Genomic DNA, 20,183 nt, shown 5'->3' with positions numbered 1-20,183 from the left:
ACGGCACTTAACAACAACAACAACTTCTGAATCCAGCTTGCATTTCTGGAAGTTCTCTGTCAATATACTGCTGTAACCATTTTTTAATTATCTTCAGAAAGATTTTACTTGCATGTGATATTAATGACAATGTTCAATAATTTCCACATTCTGTGGGATCAGCTTTCTTTGGAATGGGTACGAATATGGATCTTTTCCAGTCAGTTGGCCAGATAGTTGTCTTCCAGATCTCTTGGCATAGCCAAGTGAATGCCCCTAGTGCAGCTTCCGTTTGTTGAAACATCTCAATGGGTATCCCGTCAATTCTTGAAGCCTACTTATAGTGCACTGGACAAATCTGCTGCAAAGGTCTCTTTAAAGTTTTAAAAAGCAAAGATGTCACTTTGATAAGTAAGGTGCATTGGACCTAAGCAATGGTCTATGCAATTGCATTATATACAAGCAAAAGTTGGATAATGCAAAAGGAAGCAGCAGAATTGATGTCTTTGAACTATGGTGTTGGCAAAGAATATTCAATATACTTTGGACTGCCAAAAGAATGAACAAACCAGTCTTTACAAACAAAATGTTCCTTAGAAGTGAGGATGGTGAAACTTCAACTGGCTTACTTTGGTCATGTTATTAAGAAAGACCAATTGCTAGAAAAGGACATCATGTTTGGTAAAGTTGAGGGGTGACAAAAACAAGGGATACCCTCAATGAGATGGATTGATACAATAGCTGCAAAAAAATGGACTCAAACATACCAGCAATCATGAAGGTGGCATAGGCCAGACAGCCTTCTTTCTATTGTACATAATGTCTTCATGAGTCAGAGTTGACTCAGTGACAACTAACAAAACAATTATACATGGTGGGATAACATTAATTGCAGTACTATATTGTACTTTTCCTCTTCCTGATAGTATTTCCCATCTTCTTCCTTTTCTTTAAGCAAAAAGTCTGTACCTGTTCATAGTCTTAGAAGAAGAATGTGATGAAGTAGAAAGCAGAAATAGCCAGGTAATCTCTGGCTTTTGTTTTTTCAAAGGCCTCTGTTGATATGGCTTAAGATAGCAAACCAGGTATATACACATGCTAGCCACTTGTCCCTCTCAAGACTTCAGGGAAATAAGAACTGAGGTCTTGGTTTCTTTGTTAGCTGTTAGCTGGGGGCTTCCCTTACCTCCTAGAGGTTTCTCTTCAGTCTTTGCACACAGCCCCCTTCATCTCACTGTTGAATCTTTCTCACAGTGCCATCTTTCTGACTACTCTTCTGTCAGCCCATCTCTCAGAGACCATAGCTAGGAAAGGGTCCACTTTTAAAGACTCAAGTGATTAGATTGGGTACTCCTAGATAATCCAGGATAATCTGGATAATATATTCAAAGGTTCTGGGAATTAGGATATGGGCACATTTGGGGACCATTGTTCTGCCTACAAGTTCGGTACTCCAATGAACTAATTAGACAAAGGTGGCTTTAGATGATAAACTAAAATAGCCTGAGTTTCATACTTAAGAGAATTTGAATCTCCAATTTTCCCTCATCAATAGTTATGTCAACAGAACAAGAATTCCTTTTCCTCCAAGACTCTGCACTCATAGGAACATGGGGATGGGTTGAGGGGGGTATTTTAGAATTGAATTTATAATTAGTATTAGTTGAGGTGCCAGAGGAAACAGACGACACATTGGAATTGGGTTATTTGGGGAGAGTCTGATAAAGGGAAGTTTATGAAGATGTGGGCAAAGTTTAGAATCCTAGGGCTAGTAACAATGGGGACTTGTTACCACCTTTACCTGAAAAGGCAAGAGAAGTAAGTAATTGCCAGAACCTGGACAGGATGGCTGCATGGAGAGGGCCATGTGGCAGGAGCTGTGGCTTTTAGTAAAGGAACACAGCTAACCCACAACCTGACAGGGAGGGAGGCAGAAGCATAAATACACCACCTTCACTCTCCTTCTGCCTTCTAGTTGCCTACACGTGCCTCTCATTGGACAAACTCAAGCATTACCTAGAAGGCCAAGGGCTCATTGATGCCATCAACTTTTTGAGGCACAGAGCAGGCAAGAGTGCTATGCAGAGACTGCAGAAAAGGAAGGGGGAAAGGGAAGCTGAGGTATAGAAAGTGACCCTAGTCGACCCTCAGACATTTTTAATACCAAAACTTCACTGTAGTGTCTTTCACTTAGGATAAACCCCTGGCTAAGCCCTTGGACAGATAGTTTAGGCATGACTCTACCCAGACCCGGTTGCTGAGTGGTCCTTCTTCTTTCCCTTTCCTCCTTCTGGGGAGATAGTCTTCTTCACCTCCTTTCAAGTTCAAAAGTTAAATGGGTTTTGATGTCTGTGGCCTTGTTCTTGGAGTCATGGTTCTAAAACTTCTCTCTGCTAAAGCAACTCTTCTTGCAGACTGCTGTAGGCAATGATCTTGACCTCTACGGTAATGTCATCTCCCTTAGACTTGGACAAGGTGCTTTTTAAGCCTGGGGAGGACATTGGCCTCCCAGCTGAATCCTTCCTGGACCATGTGTGCTTCAGCCCCACTCCTATGTGAATGGTTAGACCAGGTGTTCCGACCCCTATCCCTATCCCCTTCATATCCCGTAATCCACCTGAGTCTTGAGGGCACATGGAGCCCACCTGGAAACAGCGTCCACTACTGGGTATTCTTCATCTCTGCTGCCTGGCCACCCCACCAGAGAGCTCCACAATTCCCCCCTAGTTGGCCAAGGGTTCATCATGCTGTGGGAAGGAAGCAGGAACCTGGTCATATGGAAAGAAAGGAGGAAGTGGGTAGGACAAGGGAGAGGCATGGGGCGGGGGGCACAAGCTAAGGGAATAGGAGACAACCAAAGCCGTGCCACCAAACAAGGGAACACCATGACTTTTTCAGTCATTTATCCTTCTTGAAAGGAAGATACCATTCCCTTTGCTCTCATCATATGGAAACACTAAATTTAAGTGTAAAGAAGCAAAGCAAATATTCAGCAAGAATTCATCACATTGTAGCTAGGGAGCCTTTTTATGATTGGTGTGATATAATTATGTCCTCCCAAAATAGCAGCCCCTCATCTACCCATATGATACTGTGAAGGCTGCCAGTTACTGTATGCTCCCCATCCTGGGTATAATTCGGGTGAATCAAAAGGGATTTTTTTCTTTGATTTTTCAAATTGGAACAGGAAGGAAATATTCTTTTCCTTTCCAGTTACTAAGTGTTATGAGTTGGCTGATGTCCTTTAAAAAGGTATGTTCAAGCCCTTAATGTCTGGTACCTGTGAATGTGGTCTTATTTGGAAATAGCATCTTTACAGATGTACTTATGTTAACATGGGGTCATACAGGAAGGTGGCCCTAATCCAAGATGACTGGTGTCCTCATAAGAAGAGGAGAAGAGACACAGTGACAGAAAGACATATGGAAGGAAGATGTCATGTAACCATAGAGGCAGAGATTGACGTGATAAAACTACAATCCAAGGAATAACTAGGGTTACCAGAAGCTGGGAGAGACCAAAGAGGGTCTTCCCCTAGAACTTTCAGACGGAGCATGGCCCTACTAACACCCTGAATTAGGACTTCCAGCCTCCAGATATGAGAGAATAAATTTCTGTTGTTTTAAGCCACCTGGTTTGTGGTACATTGTTATCATGGCCCTAGGAAACTAATACACTAAAGATGTGGCTTGCCCTGTGGAGAAGGCCCATCATTAGCTGGAGAAGACAAAGGCAATGTGCAGAGAGAAGTGAAGATGAGAACTGGGGAGAGAAAGAGCATGAGACAGTCCTGATAGGATCAAATCCCTGGATCTGGTCACCCTAGAAACCAGCTTAACTTTTCCTTTTTCTTCATTTTGGTCACATAAGTCTATCAGTTCCTCCTTTTGCCTAAGAGTTTGTCATAGATCATATCACTCACCATGAAGGGTCTTGAGTTGAAGTCATAGAAAATATGTCCCCAGTTAGTCCTGTTAGCTAACTAAATAAAGTTTTAAAATATTAGCAAGACAATAACATCTTGTTTGACTTTGATTTTGACTCATTTGACTTTGTCTGTAAGATCTAAATCTAGAAACATAGTAAGAGATTTTAAAAATAAGATCAATCTAGTATGTTTAACACCAAGTAGCAAAACTATAGAAATTGTTACCCTAGTGTAACACTGTCCAGCTTTGTCTACCTGTTGTGGGCCAGGCTCAACAAAGTATGTAGTGATGGTATTGATGCTGGGTAAGACGCCATACAGCCAGCCAGTGCCAGTGATGATAACATCCAAGATGTGCTCCCGGCTGTGTACATAGTGGTAGGCAGTGCTAAAGACATTGGCAACACCCTGCAGAGAGATAAATACAAATTGGCTTTCCTTTTTAAAATAATACAGTAACTTGTAATGCATCAATTGGGTTATTTTTCTGCTACTGTAAAAATAAATAACACAATATATTCCAATTTAACATTTTTGTGTATACAATTCAGTAAGACCAATTACATCAATCATATGGAACCATCACTAATATCCCTTGTCAAATTTTCCACCACCATAAACAGAAACTTACTGCTTCCTGATTTCTCCTTTTCCCCCTTCTTCCTATCCCTTGCAATCACTATTAAACTCTGATCTCTATACATTTGCCTATTCTAGGCATTTCATATCAGTGAGATTATACACTATTTGCCTTTGTGATTGACTTATTTCACTCAGCATAATGTTTTCAGTGTTCACTCACGTTGTGGCATGTAACCAGACTTAAATTTCTCTTTACGGCAGAGTAATATTCCATTGTTTGTATATACCACAATTTTTTTAATCCATTCATCCATTAATCCATTCAAATGTTGATGGGCATTTCAGTTGTTTCTCCCTTGTGAATAGTGCTGCAATGAACACTGGTGTACATGTCTGTTTGCATTGCTACTTTTAAGTCTCTTTGGTATATACCTGAGAGTAGAATTGTTGGCTCATATGGTAGCTTTATGTTTAACTTTCTGAGTAAGTGCCAAAATGTTTTCCACACCAGCTGTATCATTTTGCAATCCCAACAGCAGTAGATGAGATTCCTATTTCTCCATATCTTCAGCAACGTGTTATTTTCTGGTTTCTTTTTTTCAATCTTAACTATTCTGAAAAACTCCTTCCCATTGAGTCGATTCCAACTCATAGTGAACCTATAGGACAGAGTAGACCTGCCCCATAGGATTTACGAGAGCAGAATGCCACATCTTCCCCCACCTTTCCTGTGGGGGTGAAGTGGTATCTCATTGTGGTTTTAATTTGCATCTCCCTAATGGCTAATGACAATGAGCATTTTTTCTTGTGTTTGTGGGTTATTTGAATATTCTCTTTGGTAAAATATTTATTCAGATCCTTTACTCATTTTTTGATTGGATTGTCTTTTTGTCATTGAGTTGTAACAGTTCTTTATATATTCTGGATATCAGACCTTTACCCAATATATGGTTCCCCAAATTTTTCTCCTGGTCTGTAGGATGTCACTTCACTTTGTTGATAAAGTCCTTTTGAATGATACTCTATTTATCTATTTTGTTTTTTCTTGCTTATGCTTTCAGTGGCATATCTAAGAACCCATCATTAATTAGTGATGATCTACTTCCTACAAATTACTACTCATCAGTTCTCAAAAGTCAGTGTTCTAGATTCTGCTATGAAAAAAGGATCACCAAGAAATCAAAAGTGTAAGAAGAGTTTAACGGTAAGATCCACATAATTTGTTATGCTTCCTGATGATCACCAGTTAAATTTGTGATGTTTGCTACCAGAGAATAGTGTCACTATTTGAAATAGGAGCTCTGGTAGTATAGTGCCTAAGGCACTTGACTACTAACCAGAAGGCTGGAGGTTCGAACCTACCAGCCACTCCTCGGAAAGAAGGCAATCTACTTCCATAGTGATACTGCCTCGGAAACCCAAGGAGGGGTTGCTATGAGTCAGGTCCAACTCGACAGCACATAACAACTACAACAACGTTCTTTGAAACGGAGAAAAAAAGCCTTTAAAAGTCAAGAACTAATGTCAGCCTTGGGAAAATAGGTAGGAGCTGCCCTTATCTGATTCCAATATTAATGTCTGTATCTTTATATGGCTACTATCATCAGAACATCAGTATAGGATGTGCTTGGTCCTTGGATAGGCATAAAGAGACCCTGTTCCACAGGAAATGCTTAGAACTCCTGTGATATTATGTCAAGAAACTCAAGGAACCATAAATTCTTTAAAATCATCAGCATTTTACATAAGGACTCAAGGTATCACAGGAGCCTTTACCTCTAAGGAACAGTGAATCAATTTATAATTTATTCTGACATGCTTTCTAACAAGACTATATATAGTCCACCTACTAATAACTATATTATCTTCATTTTGCTTAATATCTTTACATCATTCACATGAGAATGAACCTTATTATTAAAAAGATGTCTGGAGAAGGAGATTCTGCTACTTTCCTCAATGTATATAACCAATAAGTAGGAAGAGACAATGGAAAATAATAGTAAATAAATACAGAGTCAGAGGCTTATAGGGGAGCAAATGACAAGTGCATAGCAAGTTTGTGACTTGCTGCTAAATCCACAATCCACTGCCTCTATAATGGCTCTCAATCTTTCTGCTTTGCAATTTTTATTCATAAAACTAAATTAAAATGTTTGTGGAAATGTTCCAGCTATTTTGTATTCTTAACAGGGCCTATTCTTTTTGTGATCTAATTTGAAATTATGGACACTCAAGAAACGTTTATTTTCTTAATTCTTTGTCCTCAAAAATTATAACATTGAAATCAAGAGCTATGAAAATGCACATCATATTTAGCAATATTTGTAGAAAGAGCAAAGAATTTCTAGTTATCACTACTGATAAAGCATAAATATGTCCCTTCTAAAAGGGCATTTCTACTCTGTGGATCTTAGTGGTCTAACAATAGTTGGATTTCTGTTCTGCAGCATAAGATACTGCTCCTGTGATTAATACTATCGGACAATATTAACAACCTTCCTTGAGGAGCTGAGGCATGGATGTGCAACTGAGGCTCAGAATCCTTCTCTGAGTAACGAGAAGCCTCTCCAAAGACTGGTGCATACACTCAGGGGACAGGAACAAGCAGGATGACACTGTCTATATTTACACAGATTTATTCTCTTTTGGTTTCAGGTGTCACTTTTTTAAAAGCTTAAAAGGAGAAACTATTCTAACCATTGACCTTGAGTAATTCCTTCTATGACTTACCTGGTAGAATCTGATCTCATGAGGCAGGAAGATGTTTATTTCCTGGGGATCTCTTAGGGTGTCGACAGCAATAACCCCAAAGATCCTCATATATGCATCCTGAAGTGGCAGAGCCAAGAATGACCCATTACGATCATTCCTACGGCGGGAACGGTTCCAGAAGAAGATGTTCCCGTGGTGCTGAACTTGGGGGACATGGATTGGCTTCCCTTCATCCACTACTGTAAAGCTGAGGAATAGAAATACCAGGATGAGGAAAAGTCAGAGGGGGGAGGTTTAGATTAAACCATGCAGGAAACTTGATCAAGTCTCCATTCACAATCACCGGCATTAAATATTAGAGAAGTGGACTCAGATAAGAAGCTCTGGTGACATAGTGCCTAAGATCGCTAACCAGAAGGCTGGTGGCTCAAACCTACCAGCCACTCCTTGGAAGGAAGGTTGGGCAATCTATTTCCGTAGTGATACCGCTTCGGAAACCCAAGGAGGGGTTGCTATGAGTCGGATCTGACTTGACGGCAGTGAGTTTGGTTTTTTGTTTTTTTTTTTTGACTCAGATAAAATGACCATTTTGGAGACTCTGACTTGTAAGAAAGATTTTAAGAACCAAGTTTAGATCTTAACAGAGAAAATCCGGAGACATAATTTACAGAGTAGGCAGAAGTAATTGAACTGATATTGTGAAGCAGAGTCCCTACATGGGCAAATCATCACATAAAAGAGAGCCCTAGAAATGATCAGGTGAAACCATCAGGACTAGAAGTGGATCAGCTCCCATTCCAGAAGCACTGGTGGTTTGAGACGTTATCTCTTGAGCAGCTAACTTAGGATTTCAATGTTAGTTTACTTGAGAAAGAGAATTATTATCTTAAAGGGGTGAATCCAACTTCTTTAAGTTCTTACCTAATTCCTTTCATGTCCCTGTATAGAACTCTGTTCAATACAAATGGAGCATCGTCTAAGGTACAAGCCACATTCCTCAACAGAACATTCCCTCTATCAGGCAGTAGTACATTTTCTTCTAAGAGAGAAATATGGGCACTGATCCTTTTATTTCCATGGGCTTCAGCATCCTATGGCAAAATGTTTCTGATCATTTATTAGCCAACAGCCAAAGAGCTACTCCTCTAATCATGTCTCCTTCATTAGCCAGTTTCTGCATCTGGTCCTAATAACTTCATTTTCCTGAATAAATGATGCAGATATTATCATTCATGGGCAGTGGGAAGAAGGCTCACACCACAGATGTCCCCTAAACCTGAGTTTTAGTGAGTAGAATTAATTTGTGCTACGCCAATAGACAAGTTTACTATTTTAAAAATAGTAAAATACATTTAGAAGATATAAATATAAATATCAAATCTACCCAAATTTAGAGACTTACAACTTGGATCCTTTGACCTACAGTCATAATGTCTGAACTTCAGTTAAAATTTATTTATTTTAGAGAGCTTGAGCAAGAAGCTGCCTTCATTTTACTTATTTTTCTTGACTATCTATTGTGATGTGAATGTGGAAAAAAAAATTATCTCAAAGAATTATGAAATTCAACCTATGTCATTACATGAAAGGTTTTTTTGGGATCTCAGATTGCTTTACTAAGCTATTTCTTATTAAAATAACTGAAAATTCTGTATCTAAAATATTATGTTATTGACAATATTGTAATGTCAATACACATATTGAACATGTCCATAAATCGGGGACATGAGAAACACTTTCCTTGATATATATTCTTTGAGTTTGTTTTTTATGTATTTTTTTTCTTTTGCTTTCCTCTTTTTCCACATAAAAGATCTATGGAGTTATTAACAACATGTATTAAAGCTTCTCTTAGGATACCACAGATTTCTGATGCAAGTTGGATTAACATCTCTTTTTCATGATTGGTTTCCTTTTACTGGTCACACCATTTCTAACCACATTGGAAAATTCAGCCAGCCATTCAGGAGATGATTCAATAAGCAAGTGTCATTATTAAACTGATAAATGGCACAGAATCCCTGGATCAATGGAATCTGTGATATGTGTAAATGACAACCATGCTGTTTCTGGCTGGGAGGAGCAGCAAGATGAGTGTCTCTGAAGGGTAACCCATCTGGGCCACGTATTTAAGTGACAAGATTCTGTAACAATTTCCATTTGCTTCTAGGCAATTCAGTGAAATATTGTATGATACTGGATTATACTTTGAAATGCCTTTAGATTTAAATACACTTCATTTTCAACCTAACTCCCCAAATGCCATGTAAGGTAAATGTACTTTAAACTGCTTGCACATCTTCCTGGTATTTTTCAATACCAGTCTATCATCTGCTCTAGGTTTATTTGACTCTCAGCACAGATGAAATTAGAAGTCCCAAGACAGAATTTGGTTTTTCCTACTTTTTCTCTTCTGCTTCTACCCTGTCCACCTGCAATCATTCCAGTTGTATTTCTCTTAGGCTTTGGGTCATTGTAGTGCACTAGAATGAAGACAACATCTACAGCAGCAACTTTTCAGGAAAATGTAGTGTTTTCCACCTTTGCAACCACTGAACATTACACACTGTGAGGAAATATTTCCTTTTATAGATCATTTTAGAAATCACACCTGGGTGAGGGCCTTAAAGGTCTCAGTGTACACTGGCTCCACTGATACTCCACTAGTCTCTGCAGCACGTTGGATTCGGTGCAGCCACTTCTGCCTGGCGGAATTCCTCAGACTCTCAATATGGCTCGTCTGTAAAGCACTCATCAGGAACTCCACAACACTTTCCAGAACCTGGTCTTCATTGCCCCTGAGTTCAGATACAACCAATTCTATATATTTCTGAAACTGTTTTGAAGATAATTTCACTTCGTTACCAGGGTGTGGCTTTGGAAACTGGATGTGTAGTTTAGCTAAAAGACATAAACACAAAACCAAGAATTAACAAAAAGTTTGTTTATACATGGGGAACATTTTCATTCTCCTTTTACAGCAAACTGAAGCTCCTTACAACCACTGCCGTAGAGAAACAGGTATATCAAAAGCATCTTTGAGTCGTCTTTACTGTGGTGCCCTATGCTGAACTCAACATGACTCCTATGTCATTACCCTTGCTTTTTTTTTTTTTTTTTAATTCTTCTACTTCCCCAGGGGGAGCTCAGGTAGCATAGTGGCTAAGGCACTTGACTGCTAACTAGAAGGCTGTTGGTTCAAACCCACCAGCCACTCCTAGGAAGGAAGGTTGGGCAATCTACTTCTGTAGTGATACTGCCTCAGAAACCCAAGGAGGGGTTGCTATGAGTTGGGTCCAACTGGAAGGCACACATGACAACAACAACAACTTCCCCAGGTGAAACCTCAAGGTCAACTTTGACTCCTCCCCACTTTTTGCTTTCCATATCTATTAGACCACTGAATCCAATCTGTTATTCTTTGGCAATTAATCTTGTGGCCACACTTCTCCATTCCTGATTTCATAACCCCAAACCAGCTTTTATCACTTTATACTCAGGTTACCAATAATAATTCTCAAGATATGTAAAATTAAACTAGTGGGGTAAAGATTTAACTTTATTCAAAGTAATTTATTCTTTGTCCTTGGTTCCTGAGTGACAGTTCTAAACTGTTGGAATTTCCTGAGTAATTGAGGTGTCTTTGGTCTCTACAGGTCTCCAGACCAGAGCTGATAGGTTATGATGGTGATGTAGCTCTTGGGTGAAGGCTTGCCAGGCCACAGGGACCCACTTCATGCTATAACCTCATAATGAACCACCTCATGATGATATGGCAAAAATCTTCAATAAAAACCTTAGACACTGAATCTCAATGGAAAGACATCAACTGCATGTGGGGTGTGGGGGAGCAATGAATCCCTTTTTGGGACATGGAAGCTTGTGTTGGAGACCCTCCCAGACATGCATCTTTTCATATGTACCTTTTTCCTATAATAAAACTATGATGATAATTACAGGACTTTCCACGAGTTCTCTTGAGTCATTCTAGCAATTTATCAAACCCAAAGGAGTGGTGGTAGTTAGTAGGTCAGAAGTGAGGGAACTTGGGGGAGGAGAGTCTGATAAGGGAGGAGGGGTTGTGGAAAACACAGGAACCATCTTGAAAGAACTCCCAGTGGTCAAATTTGGGACAATTTAATCATCAAAATAAATAATGATAGAGACTGGTGGAACACCCGAGACTATGGTGCTGGGTTACCTTCAGGCCTGGAAGTGGACTCACTTCCATGGATTAGCTCTCAGACAAATGGTAGAAAGATCTACAAGCAGAACACCTACCCCAGGGAGATGCACCCCCTAGAACAATCAACCACAAGACATCAAAAGGGCAGCATTTGCATAGAGAGAAAGCTGGATAGACGGGAATGCACAGATAAGCAGGGCACAGGGAAGGGATAGTCACAGGGAGGAAATGGGAGGAGAGCTTTTATGGTTGGGGATTGTAATCAGGCTGTGAAACTAAATGTGCATGAAATGTTGAGAAGCAAACTAATCTGCTTTGTAAATTTGCACCAAAATCACAATAAAAAAATTGAAATTTAAAAAAGAGAAATAAAATATTGCAGCTCCAGTGCCCTTTCACCCTTCCCTGATTGATTGCATTTGTCTTCTATCCCAACAAAAATAATCACATCTTGTGTCCTCGGAAGGAAGGTTGGGCAATCTACTTCCATAGTGATACTGCCTTGGAAACCCAAGGAGGGGTCACTATGAGTCAGGTCCAATTCAACGCCAAATAACAACAACAACATGCATGTCATTATAATACTATTTACATATTCCTCAAAAACATACTATGGTATGTTTTACAGTATTTTATGTATCCTTCCATAGCTTTCTTTTTCTCATGTTTTAGAAATTTGTGCATTATTTTTTAAGTCATCATTAAATAGTTATTTTACAATAAAATAAATAAATAAATAAATAAATACTGATAGTAATGAAATACAACCCATTGAATAAAATAGCAAACCATGAGTCCATACTGATATAATAAATGAATAAATGAAAAGTTTGACAAGGAAGGGAATATTCATACAATTTCAAAGTACACCCACAAAATATGTATTGATAACAAAAGAAAAGAGAGTAACTTTAAAGAGGAGGGACCTGTCAGGTATCATCTTACAGCTGGTTAAGGTTAACATCTGTGTTAGGCTGGGTTGTCTAGAGAAATAAAACCAGTAAAGCTTATATACATAAATATATATATAGAGAGAGAAATTTATCTTAGGAAAATGACTCACACAGTCAAGTTGTGGTTGTTGTTAGGTGCTGCCAAGTCACCTCTGACTCATGGCGACCCTATGTATAGCAGAACACTGCCTGGTCCTGTGCTAGCTCCACGATCCTTGATATACCTGAGCCCATCATTGTAGCCACTGTGTCAATCCATCTTGTTGAGGGCCTTTCCCTTTTTTATTGACTTTACAAGCATGATACACACAGTTACAGAAGCAGACAAGTCCCAAGTTCCTGGATCAAACATCATACTGGAGCCTTTTCCCAAGTTACGCAGCTGCAGGAGCTGAGGAGCTCAGGGTTGGCAAGCAGTGTACTGGCTGTTGGCTTCAGTGGATGATAGATCCAAGATCACCAGGAAGAATGGTGGATTGTTTGCTCACAGACAGTTGTAGGCAGCACAACAGGATCCAGAGCTCCAGAAGCTTCTCTCTAGAACCAGGATCTCCATATATATATTGGAAGCAGGCCACACCTTTAGGGAAACTCCCTTTCAACAGATTGGCTGCTCAAAGCATATACATCCAATCTCATCATGGGAATAACCATGTCACAAATGCTTAAACCACTCACAGTTATGGTCCAGCCAAACAGACACACAGCCCCAACTATCACATCATCATCACAGGACTTCTGATAGGAATCAATGAGAAAACAGTATCACTTAATGTGATAACCTGAATATAATCATGAGGAAACAATCCTAAAGGAAGGACATACTACAAAAAACTGACCTGTTATATTCAGAAGTGTCATTTAATGAAGATTTCCATGAAAATCAAGGAAAGATTGGGGAGTTCCTCAGTGATTCTTTGTTCCAGAGTTCCAAAGTGAAGGAACAGTCATACACTACTACTTGTCCAGTTTTAGTTTCTTTTAAAAACAGTTTTCAAATGAAACTTTCTAAATAAATGTGGGTCTTATTGTTCAAGATTTCTGGAATTTTGTAATAGAATGCATCACCAAAATGTTATTATTTTTATGAGAGTTAAATACTTACTTAAATAGAAATGTATATATTAGACCAAATCTTGTCATTTAATTAAAAAATAAATTAAAGGGCACAGCCAGCAAGTTAATAGTTATTCCATAGGAAGTAATGGGGGGAGGATGATTTATTCTGTTAGGTTTAACAATGTAGAGCATGTCACATGTCATATAGTTTTTTATTTGTGATATTTCTGCTCAAAAAAATTGGGTTGTATTAAACAGAAATGAAAAGGGAAGTTACAGGATAAAAGGTCCAATTTTCCCCTTCCGTAGAAAACTTCCATTTTGAGGACACCAGCAGTGACATTTTTATAAGCTTCTGATCCTGTGACTTTATGCTATTTAAACTCCAGTTTTTAATCTTTGGACACAGAAAGAGATGCTAAAAAGGGTAGAGCAAAAACAACAACAAAATAGAGAACTATTTGAAGATTTGCTGATCAGTTGTTATCCAATGTTTGAATTTAGAATTTTCTTCCTTTTTAAGAGACTATATCTTCCCTTCTTCCATATTGCCATCAACTCAGCAGTCATCTCTTCAGGCCAGGTGGCTACCAATATGTGGTCAGAGAGTCATTTTGCAGAAGCCTACCATTGGAGAGAATAATTTGTTCTTCCTGCTTGCAGACATTTCCTTCTGGCAGCAGATTTTACCTCCTCATTACATTCCTCATTCTCATTTGCTTGGTTTAACCCTTTACATTTTAAGCTTTCTGCCTAGTCTTAGTGTTATGTCTCAATCAGATATATTGGAATTTCTTTATAACATCATCCTCATGTGCCTCAAAATTCTAGAATTCATCATGCCTAACTCTTTCCTTTAACAAACAAGGAGACCAGAGTCTATGGAGGTTAAAGAACTCGCCACTTGACCATTTAGTGACGTAGAGCCAGTGTTGGAACCCAGTTCTCCTGACCATTGTCAAGTGTTCTTCCCTCTGCAGAACATAGTTCTGTGTTATGAAATTTGCCACAGCTAATAAATTTGAGTCAGGGCTGACTCGACGGCACATAACAACAACAACAACAACAATAAATTTGCCACAGCTAATGAACATAATATGACAACTGATAAACTTGGGAACATCTGAAAATAAACCCATGCAATGATTTTTTAAAATACTGAAGTAACTCTTTTTCTCTGGTGTGCCAAAGTTGCCTGATAAAACCTTAAGCTCAGTGAAGAGCAAAGGCATTTGTATTGGGATCTGATCAAATGAATGGGGGACTTATTGTACAAGAATTTTAGTTGATTTTGAAAGGGAAGTATTGATCAGAAGAGAAATTTATAAGAGGAAAAAAAGTCATCATGGAGAATACAGAGTTAAGTTAGTAAATTCAGGAGAAACCTGTAAGTCAGCCAGACTTGAAGAGTGAATCAAAACCTTTTGGAGGCAAAGAGATAAAGCAGGATAAAATAGGCAGAATTATGGAGTGGTTTGGATTCTTTTAACCTCAAGAGTAAAGGTAGCTACAAATATATCCATGAATGTAAAAGTTATAAAAATGTCTCAGTCATAACCAAACACCTTCAGGGAATGAGTCACTGGGTGTGGAGGCTCAGGACCATAGTAACTTGAGTAACATAGTCCACAGAGCACCCTACTTTGGTGAGTAGTGACTGGGGTCTTAAAAGTTAATGAGCAGGAGCAAAGAAGAGTGAAGAAAATCAAAGACACAGGAAATAATTAGGACTAATGGAGCACATAAACCCCAACCTCCATGACCCTGAGACCAGAAGAACTAGATGGTACCTGGCTACCCTGCTAACCACTCTGAAAAGGATCACAATAAGAGGTCCCAGATAGAGTGGGGGAAAATATGGAACAAAACTCAAACTCATAAAAGGAGTTCCTCAATAATTCTTTGTTCCAGAGTTCCAAAGTGAATAATAATAATTTAAAAAGACCAGGCTTACTAGTTTGATGAAAACTGGTGGAACTCCTGAGACTATGGCCCTTAGGCACTGTTCAAGCTAGGAACTGAACTTAACACCCGTGACTCAACTGTCAGCCTAATGATAGACAGGTCTATAAGGTGAACAGTAATATCAGGAGGGTATGTACTCATTAGAGCAATGAAGCATATGAAATCAAGAAGACAACATTTGCCCAGGGATAGAGCTGTTGTTGTTGTTGTTGTTGTTTGCCGTTGAGTCGGCCCTGACTCATAGCGACCCCTCCTTGGGTTTCTGAGGCAGTATCACTCCGGAAGTAGGATTGCCCAACCTTCCTTCCGAGGAGTGGCTGGTGGGTTTGAACCTCCAGCCTTCTGGTGGGCAGTCAAGTGCCTTAGGCACTATGCTACCAGAGCTCCTGGGGATAGAGCTAGGAAGATGGAAAGAGATGGGAAGGAAGGATGAAGGGAAGGAGTGAGTGCAGGGAGGGGAAAAAAAGAGTAAATGTAGCTGAGGACACAGAAAGAATTTAACTATGTAGAGTTAAGGTCTTGGACAAAGAACTCTGCAATATATTGCACTCTGGATTCCTCTGGCTATGTGACCCCCATGTCTTATAATAATGACATTATAATGAAAAAAGGCACATGTAAATGACAAAAACAGTAGCAACTATTGGTCTCTCCCCATCCAGAGCAAAGAAGAGTAAAGAAAATCAAAGGGCTAATGGATCAAATGAATCCCAGCTTCCGTGACCCTGAGACATGAAGACCTAGACCACAGCTGACCACTCTGAAAAGGATCACAGTAGGAAGTCCTAGATAGAGTGGGAGAAAAATGTGGAACAAAATTCAAAATCATAAAAAGGGCCAGGCTTATTGGTCTGATAGAGACTAGTAGAACCTCCAAAACTACAGCCCTTAGACACCCTTCGAGCCTGAAACTTCACTTACCCCATGGCTCAACTTTCAGTCAAATGGTAGACAGACCTATAAGGTGAACAGCAACACCAGGGAGGTCTGCACTCCTTAGAACAATCAACCATATGGGATCATAAGGATTTTTCTCAGCATTTGTCCAGAAATAAAGCTCAGAAGGTAGGAAGGGATAGGAAAGAAGGACGAATGGAAACAGTAAACACAGGGAGGAAATGGGAAGAGTGTTGTTACTTCTTTGTTGTTATCACTCTTCACCAAAACCATAATTCAAAGGCATTAATTCTTTAGTCTTTCTTATTCATTGTCCTGCTTTCCTATGCATATGAGGTGATTGAAAATACCACAGTGTGAGGCAAGCATACCATTGTCTTCAGAGTGACATTTTTGCTTTAAACATTTTGAAGAGGTCTTTTGCAGCAGATTTGCCCAATGCAATACATTGTTTTATTTCTTGACTGCTGCTTTGATGGGCACTGGTTGTGGATACAAGTAAAATGAAATCCTTGACAACTTCAATATTTTCTCTGTTTATCATGATGTTGCTTATTGGTCCAGTTTTGAGGATTTGTGTGTGTGTGTGTGTGTGTTATGTTGAAGTATAGCCCATACTGAAGGCTGTAGTCTTTAATTTTCATTAGTAAGTGTTTCAAGTCCTCTTCACTTTCAGAAAGCAAGGTTCTGTCATCTGCATATCACAGGTTGTTAATGAGTCTTCCTTGAACATCGATGCCACGTTCTTCTTCATATAGTACAGCTTCTTGGGTTATTTCTTCAGCATACAGATTGAATAAGTACAGTGAAAGATACAACCCTGACACATACACCTTTCCTGATTTTAAACCACAGTATCCCCTTGTTCTATTTGAACGACTACATCTTGGTCTACGTACAGGTTCCCCATGAGCATATTCTCCACATGTTATCCATAATTTGTTATGATTCACACAGTTGAATGCTTTTGTATAGTCAATAAAATACAGGTAGACAACTTTCTGGTGTTTACTTTTCGCCAAGGTCTATCTGACATCAGTAATGATATCCCTCATTCTACGTCCTCTTCTGAATCTGGCTTGAATTCCTGTCAATGAACTGCTACAACCATTGCTTGAATTACCTTCAGAAAAATTTTACTTGCATATGATATTAATGATATTGCTCAATAATTTCTGCTTTCTATTAGAGGGTTAGGACTGTCTAAAGTGGAGAGTAAAACTGAGAATCAACAGGAAGGCATCAGAAATGTAGTTTTACTCGTTTAAAGGATTTGGATTGATTTTTATCACACAATCACACAATCGTGTGGACATAAGTGTTTTCAATATTATGCTAAGTTGCTCTAATCAGCAAGACAAAGAACAACTTTCATTATTGGCTGAGAGAAACATAATCAAGGGGGAAGTTTCAAAGGAGAAATTATGTATATCTCCTTAAAATAAGAATACAAACTGGTCAAGTGGAACAAAGTTTCTACAAAGACTGGCTTGCACAGGAACAGGAACCTTTCCCAGACCTATGTTAAGAGGTTTCAGGCTGGTGATAATAAGATATTTATGTATGCAATAAACAGTAATCAGGATTAGAACAATGCATGGTTGCTTCACCTTGGGAGAAGCACTGAGGAACAGTTGAGGAGGTTGGTGGACAGAGGAGGTGGTGAGGTGGTGGTCTTGAAGTGATTATATCTGTGTGTTTAGGATTTCTTGCCATTATGGTCTCTCTCACTGGCTTGGTTATGATTAGTTTAAATAAACAGCTATTCGTGTGAATCAGGTTGACTCAGCCTGTTTTGTCTGGTGACCACTGCTATATGGAAGGAGACAATAGGACTGGGAAACTTCAGTGTCCATTACCCTGATCTGGTCATTCTCAGGAATAGACAATAGATGCTATTAATTGTGACAGTGTGCTGCTTTGATTTTACTCCCTGTCTCTTGCCATCACCCAGTGTGTTAGAACAGGAAAATAGAGAGTCAAAGGAAGCCATGGAAAGTCTTAGATGGGTTTAACATAAGGCAGTTACATGCAATAAATAGAGACTCTGGGCACAAGTGTTATGATCACTAATTCCATCTGCTCAATTAATCCTGGAAAAGTTTTACAAAACTTGTAACCTTCTTTTAAATTGGCACATTATTTTGTTTATATTCTATCATTTTGAGCAGAAATTGCAAACTAAAACTTACATGTGCAGTGTTTCTCAATGGGGCACCTTTGGCATTTTGGGTGGGATGACTTTTCATTGTGCAAGACTGCCTCTATCCTGCAGGATGTTAAGTAACCCTGGCACCCTCTCAGTAAATACCTAGTACCCTCCTCCCTGCAAAACACAACAACAACAACAAGAAAACCTCCAATCCCTGGAGGTATGGTACATAGCTTAGTGGTATGGTACACCAGCACAATCATATTTCTCCTTAAATGCTGAACATCTACAGTTGAGGGAAAAATTTGGTAACAAGATTGGGTAGGACTAGCTTTTCAGCCGTATTATGCTGAAAGTACAATGAGAGTCTTGAAACCTATCTTGAAGACAAACTGTCAAAGACAGAAAAGCAGATGGACAATGGCTTCTTTTAGTTGCTAAACTAGACTGCTGTCTGGCCTGAACTCAGTTTTGTTAACTTAAATGAGCCAACAAAGTATCTTCAGTCATTTAAGTCATAAAAAAGTGACTTTTCAAATGGCTTACTCTTAGATCACAGTCCTCTTTTGGTCATTTTGTAATTTCCTCTACTAGTCAGCTTCATGGAAACATTTCAGCCATATTATAGCATCATCCTCATGGTATCAGGTGTACAATCTAGGGACAATTTTGTCTTGTGAATCACAGAGAAAATATTCTCTGTGGACATTTGGATTCTGGTTTGTTTGTTTATGTATTGATTTTTTAACTTTCAATAACAAAATTTTATTATCTCACATATCTGGAGCCTGGTAGTTTGAATTCAGGGTGTTGGCTCACTCCAAAGTCTCTAGGCAAAAATTCTTTCTCATCTCTCTCAGCTTTCAGTTGCCTCAGATGCTCATTGGCAAATAGGTGCATCTTCACGTGACGTTCTGTTTAAATGATGTTGAGACAGCATCTGACCTCCTCTAACTTTACAAGGGAGGAAGAGGATCAAGATCAACAACTGAAGGCTAATTCCTGTGAGGCAGAAGTCAGACATGCCTCCACCCTCCAACCTTTATACCAATTCTGTCACCAACTGTCCCTCCTACGCACTTTCTGCTTCTCTGCTGGGTTTGATAATTTGTTGCAATGTTTACACAAAACTCACAGACTATACTTACAATTATGGGGTTTGTTAGGGAAATAACAGGTTACATTTCAGGATCAGAAATGACTCAGGATGCAGTTCTTCAGTCAGGACAGCCTCTTCTCAGCAGTGTCCACAGGCAAGCCTCTCTCTGGTCCTTGGCCTTTAGGCCTCTCATTCCAGCAGCCACTTGGCTTCTGCCTTGCGTGGGCAAGTGTTACAAAGCTCTTGTAGCTCTGTCGATAAGTGTTCAGAGGCACCCTCCTGTGCCAGTAAGTCTTAGCTCGATGGCATTCAGCATTCTTGCTCTGTGGGTCAGTGAGCCTGTCTCCACGGATAAGTGACTAGAGGCACCCTTAAGCCACTCAGCTTTCTTGCTACATTGCCAGCAAGCCCACTGCTCTGTTTCATGCCAATCTTTCGGTTCTGGTGCTGTTGTTTCTGTTGCTTCTCACTGTCTCTGGTGTCACAGCTCTCTGTCTCCTGGATTGAGGAGGTTCAGCACAGGGATTTTGGGTCCAAAGGATATACTCTACTCTTGGCTCTATTTTCTTTTTTTTTTTTTCCCTCTTTTTTCTTTTTTTTTTTTAAATTTTATTTTGATTTGGGTGAAGATTTACAGAGTAAATTCACTTTTCATACAGCAGTTCACA

The 20,183-nt window shown here is 39.3% G+C and overlaps 1 protein-coding gene across 1 annotated transcript in view; it reads right to left on the bottom strand.

Moving 5' to 3' along the window:
- EFCAB5 (EF-hand calcium binding domain 5) overlaps positions 1 to 20,183 on the bottom strand; it is a 177,094-nt gene that overhangs the window by 44,336 nt on the left and 112,575 nt on the right. The window contains exons 16-19 of the mRNA XM_042780486.1: positions 9,816 to 10,105; positions 8,126 to 8,295; positions 7,223 to 7,451; positions 4,163 to 4,315 (exon numbers count right to left, since the gene is read on the bottom strand). Coding sequence (XP_042636420.1) covers positions 4,163 to 4,315; positions 7,223 to 7,451; positions 8,126 to 8,295; positions 9,816 to 10,105 — 842 coding nt within the window. The remainder of the gene's footprint in view (positions 1 to 4,162; positions 4,316 to 7,222; positions 7,452 to 8,125; positions 8,296 to 9,815; positions 10,106 to 20,183) is intronic.

Source organism: Orycteropus afer, unplaced genomic scaffold (assembly GCF_000298275.1).
Source record: "Orycteropus afer afer isolate SDZICR_OR568_19922 unplaced genomic scaffold, OryAfe1.0 scaffold00042, whole genome shotgun sequence".
NCBI classification, from domain to species: Eukaryota; Metazoa; Chordata; class Mammalia; order Tubulidentata; family Orycteropodidae; genus Orycteropus; species Orycteropus afer.
Note: the sequence above shows the minus strand (reverse complement) of the source record. Positions and strands in the feature narration are given on the sequence as shown.